The sequence below is a fragment of the Mucor mucedo genome (assembly GCF_025094135.1).
Source record: "Mucor mucedo strain NRRL 3635 chromosome Unknown EV154scaffold_38, whole genome shotgun sequence".
NCBI lineage: Eukaryota > Fungi > Mucoromycota > Mucoromycetes > Mucorales > Mucoraceae > Mucor > Mucor mucedo.
Genome location: NW_026252322.1, coordinates 201930 through 221286, shown reverse-complemented (window position 1 = coordinate 221286; position 19357 = coordinate 201930). Strand labels below are relative to the sequence as shown.

The 19357-nt window shown below is 38.2% G+C and overlaps 3 protein-coding genes across 3 annotated transcripts; 1 reads left to right on the top strand and 2 right to left on the bottom strand.

Annotated features, from left to right (window-relative positions):
* Positions 1-946: 946 nt before the first annotated feature.
* Positions 947-2797, bottom strand: EV154DRAFT_506512 (actin family). The gene is made up of 6 exons (XM_051601289.1): positions 2688-2797; positions 2288-2615; positions 2010-2213; positions 1681-1938; positions 1251-1616; positions 947-1196 (listed from the first exon to the last, which is right to left on the bottom strand). Exons 1-6 carry the CDS (start codon positions 2726-2728, stop codon positions 1101-1103), a joined length of 1293 nt encoding a protein of 430 aa, XP_051458387.1. The 5' UTR covers positions 2729-2797; the 3' UTR covers positions 947-1100.
* Positions 2798-6987: 4190 nt separating this feature from the next.
* EV154DRAFT_205968 (uncharacterized protein) lies at positions 6988-8831 on the top strand. The gene is made up of 7 exons (XM_051594361.1): positions 6988-7014; positions 7078-7374; positions 7438-7615; positions 7723-7835; positions 7889-8011; positions 8071-8306; positions 8375-8831. Exons 1-7 carry the CDS (start codon positions 7001-7003, stop codon positions 8650-8652), a joined length of 1239 nt encoding a protein of 412 aa, XP_051458386.1. The 5' UTR covers positions 6988-7000; the 3' UTR covers positions 8653-8831.
* On the bottom strand, positions 8670-19147 carry EV154DRAFT_442249 (uncharacterized protein). Its single transcript, XM_051596980.1, has 10 exons — positions 18302-19147; positions 17635-18240; positions 17286-17569; positions 16962-17228; positions 15191-16897; positions 11314-14365; positions 11121-11253; positions 9853-11046; positions 8902-9787; positions 8670-8831 (listed from the first exon to the last, which is right to left on the bottom strand). The coding sequence occupies exons 1-10, from the start codon at positions 18867-18869 to the stop codon at positions 8700-8702; spliced, it is 8829 nt and encodes a 2942-aa protein (XP_051458385.1). The 5' UTR covers positions 18870-19147; the 3' UTR covers positions 8670-8699.
* Positions 19148-19357: the final 210 nt, after the last annotated feature.

Here is a 19357-nt window from a genome sequence, read left to right as displayed (position 1 = left end):
CAAAACAATATGAGAGGGCAGCAGCAGCACCTTTACCTCCCCCCGTGACTGGAATCGATTTCCCACCCAAAAAAAGAAACAATTGTTTGTTGACATTTTCTTCTTCTATACTGATAAAATAGAATAATTACGCGACGTTTTTCCTTGATTGAATGATACGATCCTCTTTTGAATGTATGGCTACTTATAAAAAGCGCGACTTGGACCTTTTCTAACATTATTTGTGTAATTTTAGCTTGGTCCTGGTACTAGATCACACAGCTATAGGCTCTATTTATACTTTTTATATATATGCACATACATATATATCGCCCTCCCATTAAGACCCAGAGCATGTGGAGTCACAGTGTGATGGTAAATCTCCTTGAGGGTAGTAATTTTAGTCCATCGCTCTGTAGTCACTAGTTTGCCATGGATACATTATTTTGTGTGCGCATGGAGAAAAGATTATCATCAAAGGTCTACGCTCCAAATCACCCAATAGTAAGACACAGTTTGTGTAATGCAGCATGATTTTCTTTTGCAATTTTAAGTTTTTGGACTTGTCACTCAATGCCGACCCCCGCCCCGTTTAGCCTGCGTACGTTGATAAAGGCTGTATACTTTAATTGCATTTGTCCTCGGATGGTTATAAAAGTTCCTTAATGCCTTGGTGTGCCCCATTCCTCTTCCAAAAAAAATATATATACAAATCACTTTTTTTTTGAGTAACGGCGTGATTATCGGACATTGCCATTGGATGGAGGCAAGCAACGCCGATGGTCTCATCACGTCATTTTTTAAAAAGTACAGGTGCAAAGACATACTTCTTGTGTGAAATACTCCTGCAGAGTTAAATATCTGACTTTTTGAAACTGTTTGTAATCTTTTCAACATATTTCGTAATCGAATTCAATAAAAGAAAGTCTTGTGTGCTTAAATGAACGATTTTTTAAACACCGTTCTTCTGATGATTTAGCATTCCCCGTAACACACGCGTCATAGGTAATTTAAAAATTGCCACTACAAGCTCAATGTCATGGAGAATTACTTTTTTATTATAATTTCAAAAAAAAAAAAAAAAAAAATAGCTGATAAACTTTTCCATCCCTCCTCTGTTTTTACAAGAGACTTGCAAAGACTCTGTTATGACGACATATGCTAGGTCCGTATTCATCATATTCAGCTTTTGTATGACAAGAATTATAGAATTCGCCCTATTATAGATGTGAGTATGTGTTTTTTTGATTGAGTATCAGAGATAAACTTACAGTAGATGCTAATAAACTTCCACCAAACCAAACAGCGTGACGTTGCTTTTTGTGAGAGATGACGTTGACCTCCATAGGTGTTGCCTTCATTTCAGAACCACTTGTTGACTCAGAAAGTTGAATACGACGATCGACGGTGCGCTTAATATCACGTTGAAGTCTCTTATCGAATCCCTTAAACATGGTAGATCCACCGGATAATACAATGTTTTTATATAAACCTCTACGAACATCGATAGGACTGGTTTGAATTACTGTATCAACAATCTCGGGTAAAGGTGTCAAGAAATCAGAACTGGCAATTTCTGGGTTGAAAAAGATTTCGGGTGCAAGGAAACGTTCGAATCCAATATCAACAGAATAATCCTATTATCTTTATATATCAGTCATGCAAACTCATACAAGTTATCCTATGTTACATATTTTTTACCTTGCCGGTCAATGAATGAACACCATCGTATTTCTTGAAATATTTTTGGGGTTCTTGTTCATATTTCTTGAACTCCTTGACAATATCAGGACAAACATAACTGTAATCTTCCTTGATGGCTTGAGCAATACGGAATGAGTCCTCGGGAGGGATATTTGTCTCGCCACGTTCACGAAGTAAGTTTTGAACAAATGAGGTAATATCGCTACCGGCAATAGGTACACTCTTGATGGAACTGGCAATGACATAACCTTCAGCCTAATTTAGGAAGAAACAAAAATTTAATAATTTTTTCTTAGTCAAACGCCCCCAAACATACAACCACTTACAACGGGGATGACATGAGTAACACCATCTCCGGAATCAACTACAGTACCGGTTAAGGTTTGCTCACTGACTTTACTGGAGGTCCAAGAAGCAGCCAAGGCTAATACGGCTTGAACAGCAATGTAAAGACCTTGCACATTGAAGGACTCAAACATAATTTCTGCTGTCATTTCACGGTTTTCTGGGGAATTCATTGGTGGTTCAGTCTATTAAAAAGAGATTGGACTTCGTTTCAATACAACTTTCTTTCCCTTCCATCTCGTCTTTTGAATGTACTTACCAAGAGGAAATGATGGTCTTCAGGCTCACAACGCAAGTATTTGAAGATGGACTGTTCCCAAAATCTTTCCATATGATCCCAGTTATTAATTTGACCATGACGAATAGGGTAATTTAAAGCCATCGTCTTTGCTTGAGCAAGTGCTTCATCACCAATATAAAAATCAAGGTCTTCAATACCTCGCTTGGAAGCTAAATTGTTGCTCAGAAAAGAAGGTTTGCTAGGTACTCCGGGTCTACCTGAAGTTGAAGGCGATTCTCGTGTTGAAATAGCAGTTGGGAAAACAAAAGATGGCTCATTGTTTCCACTAAAACCGAGTTTAGTGTACCTTTATTTTGGGGGTTCGTAAAATTTAGTTATCATTCTCACGCGTCATGAATATTAAAATAAACACACTTACCCTGTACCGTTATCCATGACTACAACTGGTAATCTGCTCATTGTTTTATTTTACTCTTTAAAGGAAGAATGTTAAAAATAGGAAAAAGTAAAACAAAAAAAAGTACAAGCTTACAAGATTAACCCATAAACGGAGTTAGAGTAGATTTTAGCTGTGTACTTGCGGGGTTCTTAATTCTTCCAGGCAGCTGAAAGCTCTGTAAATGCAAAATGCTTTTGAAAAAAAACGGTAATACCCGCTGCTCCATAAAACGTGATTTTAAAAAGCCGGAGATACTACGTCTCCTTTTGCTTTCACAATCTCAACTTTTTATCATAGCTTAAGGTTGAAGAATCCCTTTTTATGTGTATGTATTGAATCAATTTATACTGTCATTTTGATACAAGTCAATTATTAGAGCTTCTGAAAAGTTACATAACATTAAGATTAAATTCTTTGGGGTGGAATGTATTCTCTATAACAGCTTATGTCATAGATGATGCGACTGGTAAAAAAAAAAAAATCTTTGTGTATCTAAAGCCGCTTTCCTTGTAATGTATATCACATAATCAATGCTAGAATTCATAAGCAGATGTCTTACTATTGAAGTATACAATAACATCCCATAGCCAAAATTTATAACGACTTCAAAAGAAAAGGTTTGTTACGGTTGAGGATATACCATATTTTTTTATTCGTTAGATTCACTAACAGTTGGTGGATCGGTGGCAGTACCTGACTCTACAGCCTCATGAAGATTACTGAGAGTCAGTATTCAGGTCTTGTCAGCCACTTGCTTCACCTGTAATTTTGTTTTTAGTCAACTGGATTGTATTTTGTCATACAGCCGTTTTATGATGCCACAGAAACACGCTGCACTGGTTCTTACGCATATCTTCCTGTTGGTAGGGCTATAGTGTCCTAAGCGTGTGACACTATAAAAAAAAGGTTCACGTGACACCTTTTAAACAGTTCTGGATTCTTCTACCCAAATGCCTTTGAAATTGTTCAGCTCGACGGACTTATACTTAGGAGGTAAACTCGTCAAGAATTACATCTTTCAATTGAAGTAAAAATCGACTAGCTATTTAATAGCTTTTTTCTTTTTTTTCAAGAGTACTAATCGCGGAAAAGATTTCTTAAAGGCGCGTTAGTCATAAGCACTGTTTACTCAATGCAAAATATGTAATATCTTCTCCGCATTTAATGTTTCCGGGCATTATTATTTGGGATTGAGAGAGAAGAGGGATCTCACAATACACAGTAGATGTACATTGACTTTATGTTGGGAAAGTCTATCCTCCTGTATGGCATAAGACTCCGTATTCTTGGAATATGGAGTCATTGACATATTCCTCTGTCAATTTTTTAAGCCAAAGAAGAAAGATTTGACTTGAACAATTGACGTATTTCTTTTTACTGAAGTGTTGCCAAAGGGTTTTATCCACCAGCCCAAAAACATCCCCATACCATTACCAAATTTAAATTTTGTAATGGTATTTTTGTACCACGTGATTGTTTTTTGCGTGGTCGGCCAACGACACTGTCTATAACCTGCATTTTTTTTTAATTTTTCTATGTCTCTTTTAGAGTCACTTTTATATAAAAATTATATGACTTACAAAAACTTCGGCCAAGACCAGTAAGCCTGTATGATCACACCCATTTACAGTCCTTCCATCCAGTGAGTTCCAAACCCCCAAGAGCCCAACGTCGAAGGTCACCATTATATTTCAAAGATTAGCCGTAGCCGTAATATGGCAAGAATTGCTATGTGTCGTTTTCACTTTTTTTTTTAAAAAAAAGAACTGATAATTTAATATTTCTTGAAAAAGCAAAAGTTATCATAAACTAATCGTTTCACCAAATCAATTACTTTTACTTTTAAAAAAAGGAGAGAAGTGTGCACGCTAAAGGAAAAAAAGGTGAACGAAATTTATGGGTTGATAAACAAGAACTTATGTCAGAATGGGTCTTTACTTAAAATAGAAACATTTGCAAAAACCCCAAGCAAAGTCGTTGTATATTAGCGCTTCAGTAAGGGCATTTACTGATAGTGAAGCCTATTTTATGAAAAATAAAAATCGATCATCCTAAAAAGTCGAGATGATATGGCATGTCAATTGACGTAAGCATTTTTCTTAGACCTATGTCTAGACCACCACGTGATTCTATAAAATAAGTTTAAAGGAATAAGGAGATCTAGACATTTTGATGGTTGGCTGCTTGATAAAGTATGAACGAATAAAGTTGAACAAAGCAAGATCATGTATCCTATGTATCTATACATTCGAACCTATTGCCTGCACTTACGTTAAAGTAATAGTATATTATAAATGTTACAATAGTAATGTAAATGTTAAATTATAACCTACTTTTTTATATAAGAGGTAGCTAATATTTTGTAGAAATTGTTATTATCAATCATTTGTTTATGCATTTAATCATAAACTATTTATTTTTATAACAATCAGTTTTTACTGTGGATCACTTTAACTTGTATAACAACTTTTATAAAATCGTATATTTATCTAGACAATTCATTATTCAAATATTCTTGTTCCTTATTTTAAAATCATACATTTTCTTATAATGAGCATTTTTTGTGTATTTTACAACAAATACGACAATTGGTAATCTTTCTGGGGCTTTAAATATAAATTCTATTTTGTTACAATAATATTTGTTAGTTCATCATTCATCCAAACAGCATTATATATATTTAGTGATACTTACAAAATACCTGTACCCTAAATAACTTTAACTTTTACAACTTTGATAAGTTGGGTGCCCGTACAGCCTTTATAATATATTTATGTAGACATTTAAGATTTATGGCAATTTAAAATCTGTCTTGAAAAATGGCTTTTAACATAACATATTCTTAATCCCTTAATTCAGCCAAGTCATACTCAAGAGTAGTAACTAGCTCTTTCTACCACTAATTGGCTCTCTTGACTGCATTTATATAACTTGCGAGACACATATACCATCGATCATTCAGTACTCCAATATTTATTTCTTCCAATTAAATTAACCACTTTGTTATTTAATAGACTCACGAATTATTTTCAGGCACCAAATTCTCCGAATTAGAAAAAATGTGTACTAATCAGACTTTATTAAGGCCATGTTAGTAATCGGTTCTAATTTATGCTATGATATAGTACGAAACATACGGGTGTGTATAGGGCGCATAACTAAACATGTGTTACTCATCTAAATCGATAAAATAAACCCCTTCATGCCCAGTGACAGCAACAATGGTCTTTTTAATATACATATATATCTAAATTCCTTTTTAAACAGTGCTAAGAGTAAGTTGGTTCTGCCTATGTTGTACAAACAAGTGATAGTAGTCGGTTACACAGAACCAAGCAAAAATCATGTAAAAATAATAACAGCGTAGTAGTTGTTCTTTTTTTTTTTTCTATCTAACAGCATTTTCAGAATTAAATGCCAATTCTACAAATGAACATTTTGAACAAGCTGGACAAAAACAAAATGACATTCTATCTAATAATGTTGATCGCTTACATATCTATCAAAAAAAAAAAAAAAGGAGGTGTCTCCATTCATGTGAAACTTTTAAAAGGCAGAACCAATCCTTTTTCATTGCTTCCCTGCCTTAATTTTTTATTACAGATTCACATAAAAAAAAAATGATGCTGTTTTCTCTTCACTCGCGTTTTGTTCCGCCTGCTATTATGCCGCCTAAAAACAAGTTTGTTGAATATCTTGCAAACACAACACCCGAAAACTTTAGTATTGTTAGTTTCATCAAGCACTTTGCTTTTAAAGACAAACTGTCTGCCAATGCAGCATTCATTGCCATGGTCAATGCCATTTGGACACAACCTCAACATGACCAAAAGTTGATTGACTTTTCTCAACACCAAATTGCCAACCAGTTTGCTGTAATTATTTCTCCCCGCTCTCGCACGCGAACAAATAAACTAACGATTTTTTTTTTAGATACTGAAAAGTAAAGAAGTAATGTCCTTTTGGGTTCAAGAAGATCAAAAATCAATTGACATAATTCAAGCGGAGGTAGAACAAAAACAGCAGAAATTAAATGCCCTTGAAGCACTAGAAAAAATTAATAAACTGGTCAAGGTAAATCATATCATGCTCATTAGCTCTGAGGTTTAAAAGAGTAAACCATCTTCTTTATAGGAAAAGGAAGAGGCATTACAAAATGAAAAAAAGCGAAGTATTGTTACTGTCAGAGAACAAGTAGAGGAAAAAACTTGCATTAATAAGGTATGAAAAAAAAAGGTACATGCCATACAAAAAATGCCATCTAAAATATAGTCATACATAAGCTCAAAAAAATGAATAATAAAAGGTAACAATGATATTCTCCTGACTGATTATACACAGTTCTAAATGTCGCTTGTTATTTATGTAGGACGGTTGATCAAGAGACTGAATTGACAGCCATTGCAGAAATCCAACCAGTAAAGAAAGAGACGATTGAGTCAGATATAAAGCAAAGCCTTGCTTCTGCTCCTCCTTCTTTACCTAATTTGATTGATGATCTCGGGATGACCTCATTCCTGGCTAGTCTTAGACCCGTCCCAGGTAGTAAGAAATGGACCTACGAAAACCGTGACATGGTCAAGGCTTGGACCATTTTCAAAGCGAAATGCGCAGGTGCCACGATTGATCGTGGTATTTCTATCAAAGATGATATACAATCTCTCTTGTAAGTGCTCATTAAGATTGATTTTCTGTTCTATAATGTTATTGACTGGTTCATAAAAAATAGGGCACTATCACATATTTTTTACATTAAGTCGAGCGATAATTCACAGATTATGAATGATTATTTCCAAGGTCCAAATAAATTATTTGGCATACGACAAGATGTTAGGAGAAAGATTGGTTTAGAAAATCAGTATACTTTTCAAGGCTCTGCGCAATTGGATGTTATAAAAACTATTGAGGTAGAACTTTTCTTCTATTCTTTTTTTTTTTTTTTTTTTTTTTTTTTTTTGCTACCGCAAATGATATAAAACAAGCTAATTGTTATATTTTTACTTTTTGAAAATAGAATTTACTTAAGAAAAACACTGGTAAAAGAAAAATTGCTGCTAGTGAAGTTTTAAATATAGCAGTAAACCTTCCCGAAGATGAATATTTAATATTATCAGAGCTTGTGTCAATGTAAGTTAAGCCACATGCATACCAAAGCGTATTATTACTAAATTTTTAACTAGGATCAATTATTTACCCCGTCGACCTGTAACAAATGTAGCAGATCAACATTGCATCACAGAATATGCAAACCCTATTCTACGACCTATCTTTGAAAATGTCAATGCGAAAAGAAAATTAAAATGGTATAAAAAAATAGGAAAAATAATATAAATAATGGAGAGTACTAATGGACTGAACAAAGGACAAAAAAGGACACATTACAGCAAGTGGATATTCAAGCTCAAGTTCATCTACTTTCGTCACAATCTAATACGTCTCCCCTTTCAATTGGAAAAGTGACACATCTGACTGGTGATACACGGCATGACAAATTGAAGATTTCTGCAGATCTTATACAACTTGCAATAGACTCCAAAAAGAATATTGACACATATTCGGAGTCCTCCATTCGCGATGTCACATTTTTTCATGTTGTTGGTAATATGAAAATAACAAAGGGAATGATATAGGTTACTGACAAGGCGTTTTTATGTACGTACATATAGGGTTTAAAGTGACAATTTATATCATGTCGTTACTGCACGAAGGGCTATACGCTATGCTGGATATTGCAGAGATCAACATACCACAATCCATTGAAGATTTAGTCCCTTTCGTAAATAATCTAGAAGCTTCGATTACAGCTTCCAGAGTATTTAAACACTGCTCTTCAAAAGAAAATAAAGACATTGTATGCAAGGACTATTTTAGACCAACACTATCTACAAGGAAATTCGATCAATTGGTGAAACCACTTCCCTCTCCCACGAAACGAACATTTTAAAAAAATAAAAACCCGTTTTCCATTTTATAAAAGTCTAATGTGTCAATTTATTTATTTGGTAGCGCTTTAAGCTTGGAACCTCCACCTCCTCCTGCCATCATATGAGCGGACTGAGGTGCGAATTTCTTGATTGCAGCAATCAACTCGGGGAATCTTAATGGTTTAGTGACATATTCATCCTATTTGAATTAAACGGGTAAATACAATTTTGTTAAAGTGGATTCTTTTTTTTTTCTTTCACTTTCTTACCATGCCAGCTTGTAAACACTTTTCACGATCACCAATCATGGCATGTGCAGTCAAAGCAATAATTGGAATATGTGCTTTTGTATTAGAACTATGCTCGATTTCACGAATCTTTTGCGTGGCTTCAAAACCGCCCATGACAGGCATTTGTATGTCCATTAAAATCATATCAAAACTTTGAGATTCATATGCCTCTACAGCCAATTTACCGTTGGCAACCACCTTAACATGATGTCCAAACTTTTCTAAAATACGGACAGCCAACTTTTGATTGACATCGTTATCTTCAGCAAGCAAAACTTCTAAAGGCACGGTCTTTGATGCATCTCGGGGAAGAGCTGCATGACTTTCTAGAGCAGGTAAAAGAACATCCGCCATACCTGCAAGGTTTGTAGGTGAATTGATGTAACCGGTGATACCCAGATCAATACAAAGTTTCATGTTCAAGAGATGAACCTCAGGCGCAATCAACACAACAGGTGTATAACGAAGTGGCACAATTTCTCGAATCTTTTCGGCCAAGGCCATCTTATCCACAATAACTGTATCGAAGAAGGGACCATTTATACTCTTGTTGGAATTGGCATTAGAAATAGCAGCTGCTTCTTCAATATCGTTTACTCGGTAGTGCTTAAGACCTAGCATGTTGATCTTTTCAATCACACCAGTCGTATCATTCATACTATCCAAAAATAAAATACGTCTATTCTTGAAGCGACGTAACTTTTCAATAATTTCGCGTTCTTCAAGACTGAAACGGAAAAGATTGACCGTAAAGTAAAATTCTGAACCTCTTCCATACTTTGATTCAACCCACAAGTCACCACCCATTAACTGGACAAGATGTCTAGAGATGGAAAGACCTAAACCAGTACCACCATATTCACGACTGATATTTTTTTTTAAATAAAAAAATTAATAAAAAGTTGACAGCATATTTATATTAAAACTTACGTAGTGCTACCATCAGCTTGGCAGAAGGTATCGAAAATGACATGTAATTTATCTTCTTGAATACCGATACCGGTATCGCTTACACACAATTCTAATCTGACTGTGTTATCTTGCATACTCACAGCTCTTGTGCGAAGGACAACTTCACCTTGAGTTGTAAACTTGACAGCATTACCAATCAAGTTAGTAATGACTTGACGCAAACGAAGTGGATCACCAATCAATTGATCAGGAATCGACTGATCCACATGATAAATAAGGTCCAGTTTCTTTTGATTTGCTTTTACGGCCAACGTTTTTAATACACTAAATACAGCGGATCGGAGTGAGAAGGGGATAGATTCGATTGTCATCCGACCTGCTTCAATCTTGGAAATATCCAAAATGTCATCGATAATAGTTAACAAACTATTAGCCAAACTTGAAACAATCATCAAATTTTCTCGTTGAGGTCTGGTTAATTCAGTTTCCAAAGTCAAAGAGGTCATACCGATAATACCATTCATGGGAGTACGGATTTCGTGACTCATGTTAGCCAAAAATTCACTCTTGGAACGATTTGCCAATTCGGCAGCTTCTCTTGCCAATCGATTCTTTTGAATAGCATCACGAAGAGAGCCCACCATCTGATTGATCTTGGTCTTAAGGGAATCCATTTCACCAGAAGCTTCTACTGTAATCAAACGAGAGAAATCGTTTTCGGTTGCAGCAGCAGAAATTTGAGCAAAAGCACGAACTTGAGTTGTTAAATTAGAAGCCATCGTATTGACGTTACTTGTGATTTCTCTCCATACACCTTCTACATCCATCACCTGGGCTTGGACACCAAGTTTACCTTCAGTACCTACTTCTCGAGCTACACGAGTTACCTCAGACGCAAAAGAACTTAACTGGTCCACCATGGTATTGATTGTGTTTTTCAATTCGGCAATTTCACCATGGACTTCAACTTCAATCTTTTTCGATAAATCACCTTGCGCTACCGCTTTACAGACCGCCGCAATAGCTCGTAGTTGATCTGTTAGATTACTCGCCATCAAATTTACATTATCCGTTAAGTCTTTCCAAGTACCATCTACACCAACAATGGCAGCTTGGCCACCAAGCATACCTTCGGTACCCACTTGTCTCGCCACTCTTGTTACCTCAGCCGCAAAAACACGCAGTTGATCCACCATATCATTCACCGTTTCCCTACAAATCCAAAAAATTAAATTGAGTTAATCCGTAAATTAAAAGAAGTTGTCTATTCGGATTTTTAATCTTACTTTAGTTCACGAATCTCTCCTTGTGTTTCAACTTCAATCTTCTTCGACAAATCACCAGCAGCAACCGCTTTCGTCACTTCCGCAATAGAACGTACTTGTGTGGTAAGATTCGCAGCCATAATATTGACATTATCTGTTAAATCTTTCCAAGTTCCTGCCACACCTTGTACATTGGCTTGACCTCCTAATTCACCGCGCGTACCTACTTCACGAGCAACACGCGTGACTTCAGAAGAGAATTCACGTAATTGGTCAACCATAGAATTCACCGTAATCTTTAATTCAAGAATTTCACCACGAGTTTCAACATGAATCTTCTTAGACAAATCACCATTGGCCACTGCTTTTGTTACCTCGGCAATAGAACGCACTTGACTGGTTAAATTGGCAGCCATAATATTTACATTATCCGTAAGCTCATTCCATGTACCGGCGACACCTTGTACAACAGCTTGACCACCAAGTTTACCTTCCGTGCCGACTTCTTTAGATACACGCGTGACTTCAGAGGCAAAAATACGTAATTGATCCACCATGTTGTTGACAATATTTTTTAAATCAAGAATTTCTCCACCGGATTCAACTTCAATCTTCTTGGATAAATCGCCCAACGCGACAGCTTTGGTTACCTCAGCGATGGATCTTACCTGGTTAGTTAAATTGGCAGCCATGATATTGACATTGTCCGTCAATTCATACCAAGTACCAGCAACGCCCTTGACGACAGCCTGACCGCCCAATTTTCCTTCCGTTCCTACTTCTTTGGACACACGCGTGACTTCAGATGCAAAAATACGTAGCTGATCCACCATGCCATTCACAATATCCTTTAGTTCCAGAATTTCTCCTCGGGTCTCCACTTCAATTTTTTTAGATAGATCACCCAAAGCTACAGCCTTTGTGACTTGGGCAATCGATCTGACCTGCGTGGTTAGATTCGCCGCCATGGTATTGACGTTGTCTGTAAGATCTAGCCATGTACCAGCCACACCTTGAACAACCGCCTGTCCACCCAATTTACCTTCAGTACCTACTTCCTTTGATACACGCGTGACCTCCGAAGCGAAAATTCGTAGTTGATCTACCATGTCATTCACGGTATCTTTTAGATCTAGAATTTCTCCTCGAGTTTCAACTTCGATCTTTTTAGACAGATCACCATTGGCAACGGCTTTAGTAACTTGTGCAATGGAACGTACTTGTGTGGTTAGATTAGCAGCCATAGTATTGACATTGTCTGTTAAATCAAGCCAAGTACCAGCCACACCTTCCACAGTCGCTTGACCACCTAATTTACCTTCCGTGCCTACTTCCTTGGCCACTCTGGTGACTTCAGAGGCAAACACACGTAATTGATCCACCATTTCATTCACTGTATTTTTCAAATCCAAAATTTCTCCACGTGTTTCAACTTCGATTTTCTTGGAAAGGTCACCGCTAGCAACGGCTTTAGTGACTTCGGCAATGGATCGTACTTGGGTTGTTAAATTGGCAGCCATGATATTCACATTGTCCGTAAGTTCATTCCATGTACCGGCGACACCTTGTACAACAGCTTGACCACCAAGTTTACCTTCCGTGCCGACTTCTTTTGACACACGTGTAACTTCAGAGGCAAAAATACGTAGTTGATCCACCATGTTATTCACAATATTCTTTAAATCAAGAATTTCTCCACCGGATTCGACCTCGATCTTTTTAGACAAATCACCCAGCGCTACAGCTTTAGTGACTTCGGCAATAGATCTGACCTGATTGGTTAAATTGGCAGCCATGATATTGACATTGTCAGTCAATTCATACCAAGTACCAGCAACGCCCTTGACAACAGCCTGACCACCTAATTTACCTTCAGTTCCTACTTCTTTTGAGACACGGGTTACTTCGGATGCAAAGATACGTAGTTGATCCACCATGTCATTTACAATATTTTTTAGTTCTAGGATTTCTCCTCGTGTTTCCACTTCGATTTTTTTGGATAAGTCACCTAGAGCAACTGCTTTGGTGACTTGAGCAATAGACCGTACTTGAGTTGTTAGGTTGGCAGCCATAGTATTGACATTGTCTGTTAAATCAAGCCAAGTACCAGCTACACCTCTGACCATGGCTTGTCCACCTAATTTTCCTTCCGTGCCGACTTCCTTCGACACACGTGTGACTTCAGCAGCAAAGACACGTAATTGATCCACCATGTCGTTCACGGTATCCTTTAGATCCAGGATTTCACCTCGAGTCTCAACTTCAATCTTTTTGGAAAGATCACCATTGGCAACGGCCTTAGTGACTTGTGCAATGGAACGTACTTGAGTTGTAAGATTGGCAGCCATAGTATTGACATTATCAGTTAAGTCCATCCAAGTACCGGCAACACCTTCGACCTTCGCTTGACCACCTAATTTACCTTCAGTACCTACTTCTTTTGCGACACGTGTGACTTCCGAAGCAAATATACGTAATTGATCCACCATGGAATTGACAGTGATTTTCAAATCGAGGATTTCACCACGAGTTTCAACTTCGATTTTCTTGGAAAGATCACCACTAGCGACTGCTTTGGTGACTTCGGCAATGGATCTGACTTGACTGGTTAAATTAGCAGCCATGATATTCACATTGTCCGTAAGTTCATTCCATGTACCGGCGACACCTTGTACAACAGCTTGACCACCAAGTTTACCTTCCGTGCCGACTTCTTTTGACACACGTGTAACTTCAGAGGCAAAAATACGTAGTTGATCCACCATGTTATTCACAATATTCTTTAAATCAAGAATTTCTCCACCGGATTCGACCTCGATCTTTTTAGACAAATCACCCAGCGCTACAGCTTTAGTGACTTCGGCAATAGATCTGACCTGATTGGTTAAATTGGCAGCCATGATATTGACATTGTCAGTCAATTCATACCAAGTACCAGCAACGCCTTTGACAACAGCCTGACCACCTAATTTACCTTCAGTTCCTACTTCCTTGGACACACGTGTGACTTCTGATGCAAAGATACGAAGCTGATCCACCATATCGTTCACTGTATCCTTTAGATCTAGAATTTCACCTCTAGTCTCAACTTCAATCTTTTTGGATAGATCACCATTGGCAACGGCTTTAGTAACTTGTGCAATGGAACGTACTTGTGTGGTTAGATTAGCAGCCATAGTATTGACATTGTCTGTTAAATCAAGCCAAGTACCAGCCACACCTCTGACCATGGCCTGTCCACCTAATTTTCCTTCCGTGCCGACTTCCTTGGACACACGTGTGACTTCAGCAGCAAAGACACGTAATTGATCCACCATGTCATTCACCGTATCCTTTAGATCCAGGATTTCACCTCGAGTCTCAACTTCAATCTTTTTGGAAAGATCACCATTGGCGACGGCCTTAGTGACTTGTGCAATGGAACGTACTTGAGTTGTAAGATTGGCGGCCATAGTATTGACATTATCTGTTAAATCCATCCAAGTACCGGCCACTCCTTCCACTGTAGCTTGACCACCCAATTTACCTTCAGTGCCTACTTCTTTTGCCACACGCGTGACCTCTGAAGCAAAGATACGAAGTTGATCCACCATGGAATTGACAATATTTTTCAAATCCAAAATTTCACCACCGGATTCAACCTCGATTTTCTTGGATAGGTCACCCAAAGCGACGGCCTTTGTGACTTCAGCAATCGAACGTACTTGATTGGTTAAGTTGGTTGCCATTGTATTGACATTATCTGTGAGATCTTTCCAGGTACCATCTACATTGGGCACCCTAGCTTGACCACCAAGTTTTCCTTCCGTACCTACTTCACGAGCTACTCTTGTGACTTCAGAAGCAAAGACACGTAACTGATCCACCATTTCATTCACAGTGTTTTTCAAGTCGAGGATTTCACCACGAGTTTCCACCTCAATCTTTTTGGAAAGGTCACCACTGGCAACTGCTTTCGTGACTTCGGCAATCGAACGTACTTGAGTTGTTAAATTGGCAGCCATGATGTTGACATTATCCGTCAATTCATACCAAGTACCAGCGACGTTGGGAACACTGGCTTGGCCACCCAATTTACCATCGGTGCCGACTTCTTTAGATACACGCGTAACTTCAGATGCAAAGATACGTAATTGATCGACCATACCATTTACGATATCCTTTAATTCCAAAATTTCGCCACGAGTTTCGACCTCAATTTTTTTAGAAAGGTCACCGAGAGCGACGGCTTTCGTAACTTCGGCAATGGATCGGACTTGCGTTGTTAAATTGGCAGCCATAATGTTGACATTATCCGTCAATTCATACCAAGTACCGGCTACATTGGGTACCATGGCTTGACCACCTAATTTTCCTTCTGTACCTACTTCTTTGGATACACGTGTAACTTCTGAAGCAAAAATACGTAATTGATCTACCATGTTATTCACGATATTTTTCAATTCCAAAATTTCTCCACCGGATTCAACTTCGATTTTCTTGGAAAGATCACCATTGGCGACAGCCTTTGTGACTTCGGCAATCGAGCGCACTTGGTTGGTTAAATTAGCTGCCATGATATTCACGTTATCCGTGAGTTCATTCCATGTTCCTGCCACACCTTGAACTACAGCTTGTCCACCGAGTTTACCTTCCGTACCCACTTCCTTGGATACACGTGTTACTTCTGAAGCAAATACACGTAATTGATCTACCATGTTATTCACAATGTTCTTTAGATCAAGAATTTCTCCACCCGACTCGACTTCAATTTTTTTAGAGAGATCGCCTAAAGCAACCGCCTTTGTGACTTCAGCAATGGATCGTACTTGATTTGTGAGATTGGTAGCCATATGATTGACATTATCCGTAAGATCCATCCAGGTACCATCGACATTTGGCACTAGAGCTTGACCACCCAATTTACCGTCTGTGCCTACTTCTTTTGCCACACGTGTCACTTCCGCAGCAAAGACGTTGAGTTGATCTACCATGTTATTCACGGTATTTTTCAAATCAAGTATTTCACCTTGTGTTTCTACTTCGATTTTTTTCGATAGATCACCACTGGCTACAGCTTTCGTGACCTCCGCAATGGACCGCACCTGCGTGGTTAGATTGGCCGCCATGATATTCACATTATCCGTGAGATCTTTCCAGGTACCACTGACACTGGGTACAATAGCTTCACCGCCGAGTTTTCCTTCCGTACCGACTTCACGTGCTACTCTTGTGACTTCGGAAGCAAATACACGTAATTGATCCACCATGTTATTCACGGTATCTTTCAAATCGGAAATCTCACCACTCACAGTCACCTGAATTTTCTTGGAGAGATCACCATTTGCTACAGCTTTTGTTACAACGGCAATAGAACGTACTTGAGTGGTTAGATTGGTGGCCATGGTATTGACATTATCCGTTAGATCTTTCCAGGTACCATCAACGTTGGGTACCCTAGCTTGACCACCGAGTTTTCCTTCCGTACCGACTTCACGGGCGACTCTTGTGACTTCAGAGGCAAAGACACGTAGCTGATCAACCATATCATTCACGGTGTTTTTTAGATCAAGAATCTCACCACGAGTTTCGACCTCGATCTTTTTGGAAAGGTCACCCATAGCAACCGCTTTGGTGACTTCAGCAATTGACCGCACCTGCGTGGTTAAATTGGCGGCCATGGTATTGACGTTGTCAGTGAGATCTTTCCAAGTTCCACCAACATCTTTGACGACGGCTTGACCGCCTAGTTTTCCCTCGGTGCCTACTTCCAGAGACACCCTCTGCACTTCTGCCGAGAACAAATTCAATTGATCCACCTAAAATGAGTTGATGTTAGATTGTTTTATGTATAAAGGGGGGAAAAGAAATAAAAATGCTTACCATTTTGTTCATTGTGTTTTTTAGTTCGAGAACTTCACCTTGGGCATTGGCTTTGACTTTTTTGGATAAATCACCTTGAGCAACAGCTTTAGCAACTACGGCAATGTCACGTACTTGGGCGGTGATTTTGGAAGCCATCATATTCACATTATCCGTTAGATCTTTCCAAGTACCAGCAACATCTTTGACAACGGCCTGACCACCCAGTATACCTTCTGTTCCTACTTCTAGTGACACACGCGTGACCTCGGTAGCAAATATCGACAGCTTTAGTTTGTATATGGTTAGAAGATATAATCATTACGGAAGGGTAATATAACTTACTTGGTCCACCATAGTATTGATGGTATTTTTTAAATCCAGCATTTCACCTCTGACTTCGACGGTGACTTTTTTAGTTAAATCACCACGAGCTACCGATTTTGAAACTTGGGCAATGTCTCTTACCTGATTTGTAAGATTGGCAGCCATTGTATTTACATTATCCGTTAATTCTTTCCAAATACCATCAGCGCCTTGTACCTTTGCCTGTGCTCCTAACTTTCCTTCCGTGCCTACTTCATGCGCAACTCGAGATACTTCAGAAGCGAACAAATTCAATTGATTGACTATAAGGTTTTTTTTGGTCAGATTACAAAAAAGAAAAAAACAAATAAAAAAAAAAAGTTCTCACCCATTGTATTAAAAGTGTTTTTTAATAAGAGTGTTTCACCTTTTACAGGCACAGTCATAGCTTTACTGAGATCACCACGTGCAATAGCAGTTGAAACATCTGCAATATCTCGTACTTGTTCCAAATGGTTGCGAGTCATACTATTCAAATTCACCACAAAATCACGCCATAAACCCTTCATTTCTCTTCCACATCTTGCTTGTACGCCCAATTTACCATTGACGGCGGTTTCATGGGCAACATAACTGACTTCATCTGCAACAATCTGTAAATGATCGGCCATGGCATTCACGGCGTTTTTCAAGGTATTAATAGGTGCATCGGATTCAACGACAGTACCGGAGACAACACAACGTTCATGCTCACAGGTGATACGACGACCCAAATCACCATTAAAGACACAGGAGGCAACTTTGACGGCTTGGATTACACAATCGGGACAGACAATGTTATCGGAGCTGGTTTGGACAGTGGCGGCAGGGAAAGATAAGATAGAAGGAGACATGGTACCAAAGTACACGGGATAAGCAGTAGCGGCAGAAGAAATATTAAATGGCGGGGTAGAAGATGTAGCAAGACCAGCAGCTGCCATTGTGGCAGAAGCAGCTAACGTAAAAAGAAATAAGGTTAGACAAAAAAAAGCGATTAATAAATATTAATGTTTTACCAAAGTAACCTCCTTGAGGGAGTTCGGGAATGGTGTTGGGCATTTGACGGTAAGAATCTTCGAGTTTTTCAAGCAGAGAGGTATCATGGACGGAAGTCAAATCGTCTTCACTTGTAGCAGAGATCTTGGTTGATTTTTTATTCTTTTTCTTGTCATCGTTATTATCTGTAGCAGGAGCATCAGAAGCAGCAGCAGAGGCAGCGGCGTGCATGACTTTTTCTTCCTCGTGATGATGAGTGGTTAAGAGCTGATGTTGTTGTTGAATCATGATGCGGCATCTTAAATTCTCAGTTTCGAGCTGCAGCTGACGTTGAGCAATTTTTTTGAGATTGGCTTCAAGGCTAAGAAAGAGATCGGAATCGACAGCGGATAATTGTTGCAAGATACCGGTTGTATCATTTTTACTGGTGGAAAGGCAATGATCAATATTGCCTTGTTCTAGGTTATTTACAAAATGGTGAACGTATTCAAGCACGCTCATACTGTCTTCTTCTTCTTTATTACTTAGGTTATCACGCACTTTTTTTTTTATGATGGGTGAATTGTCGCCAGCACAAGAACGTTTCATTAGCGCTCCCTTTTTACTTTTTTTTTGTTGTTGGTGGTGTTGCGGTCTTTTTTTCTTCTTTTTTTGTTGTTGTGTTTCCAAGAAAGAAAAAAAATGGGTTATTTGCGCTTAATACTGGTTTCTTTTTTCTCTTTTGTTGTGGGTTTAAAAGGTGGTGGTGGTATAGATATTAAATACAATAAATGGGATTATATGTACAAAAAGATGATAAATATATATATAAAAAAAAAGAAGAAAAAATTAATATTCTTGTGGAAAAAGAAAAAGGGAAGAACTAGAAGAAAAAGAGTTTAAATTTTTATACTAAAACGAGAATTTATGAGGGGTAAAAAAAGCAGCACAGTGACGTTTTTTTTTTTTTTTTTTTTTTTTTTTTATTCTAATCCGATAAAAAAAAAAGGTTACTCTGCTGGCAGTAATGGGGGGTAGTCATGGAAACTTCTGAGAACTGTGAATGTGTGTGTGACTTTTTTCTTTTTTGTTGTTGT

What these genes read in the sequence shown, in the direction of transcription:
- EV154DRAFT_506512 (XM_051601289.1), bottom strand. Translation starts at nt 2,728, where the DNA reads ATGAGCAGATTACCAGTTGTAGTCATGGATAACGGTACAGG. An exon ending in GTCATGGATAACGGTACAGG is followed by an intron (nt 2,616 to 2,687) that starts GTAAGTGTGTTT and finishes CCCAAAATAAAG; the next exon opens with GTACACTAAACTCGGTTTTA. An exon ending in GAAGTTTATTAGCATCTACT is followed by an intron (nt 1,197 to 1,250) that starts GTAAGTTTATCT and finishes CATCTATAATAG; the next exon opens with GGCGAATTCTATAATTCTTG.
- EV154DRAFT_205968 (XM_051594361.1), top strand. An exon ending in ATGTTATAAAAACTATTGAG is followed by an intron (nt 7,616 to 7,722) that starts GTAGAACTTTTC and finishes TTTTGAAAATAG; the next exon opens with AATTTACTTAAGAAAAACAC. An exon ending in TTATCAGAGCTTGTGTCAAT is followed by an intron (nt 7,836 to 7,888) that starts GTAAGTTAAGCC and finishes ATTTTTAACTAG; the next exon opens with GATCAATTATTTACCCCGTC.
- EV154DRAFT_442249 (XM_051596980.1), bottom strand. Translation starts at nt 18,869, where the DNA reads ATGAAACGTTCTTGTGCTGGCGACAATTCACCCATCATAAAAAAAAAA. An exon ending in AAACACTTTTAATACAATGG is followed by an intron (nt 17,570 to 17,634) that starts GTGAGAACTTTT and finishes AAAACCTTATAG; the next exon opens with TCAATCAATTGAATTTGTTC. An exon ending in TCGTGAAGTAGGTACGCGCG is followed by an intron (nt 11,254 to 11,313) that starts GTGAATTAGGAG and finishes AAGATTTAACAG; the next exon opens with ATAATGTCAATATTATGGCT.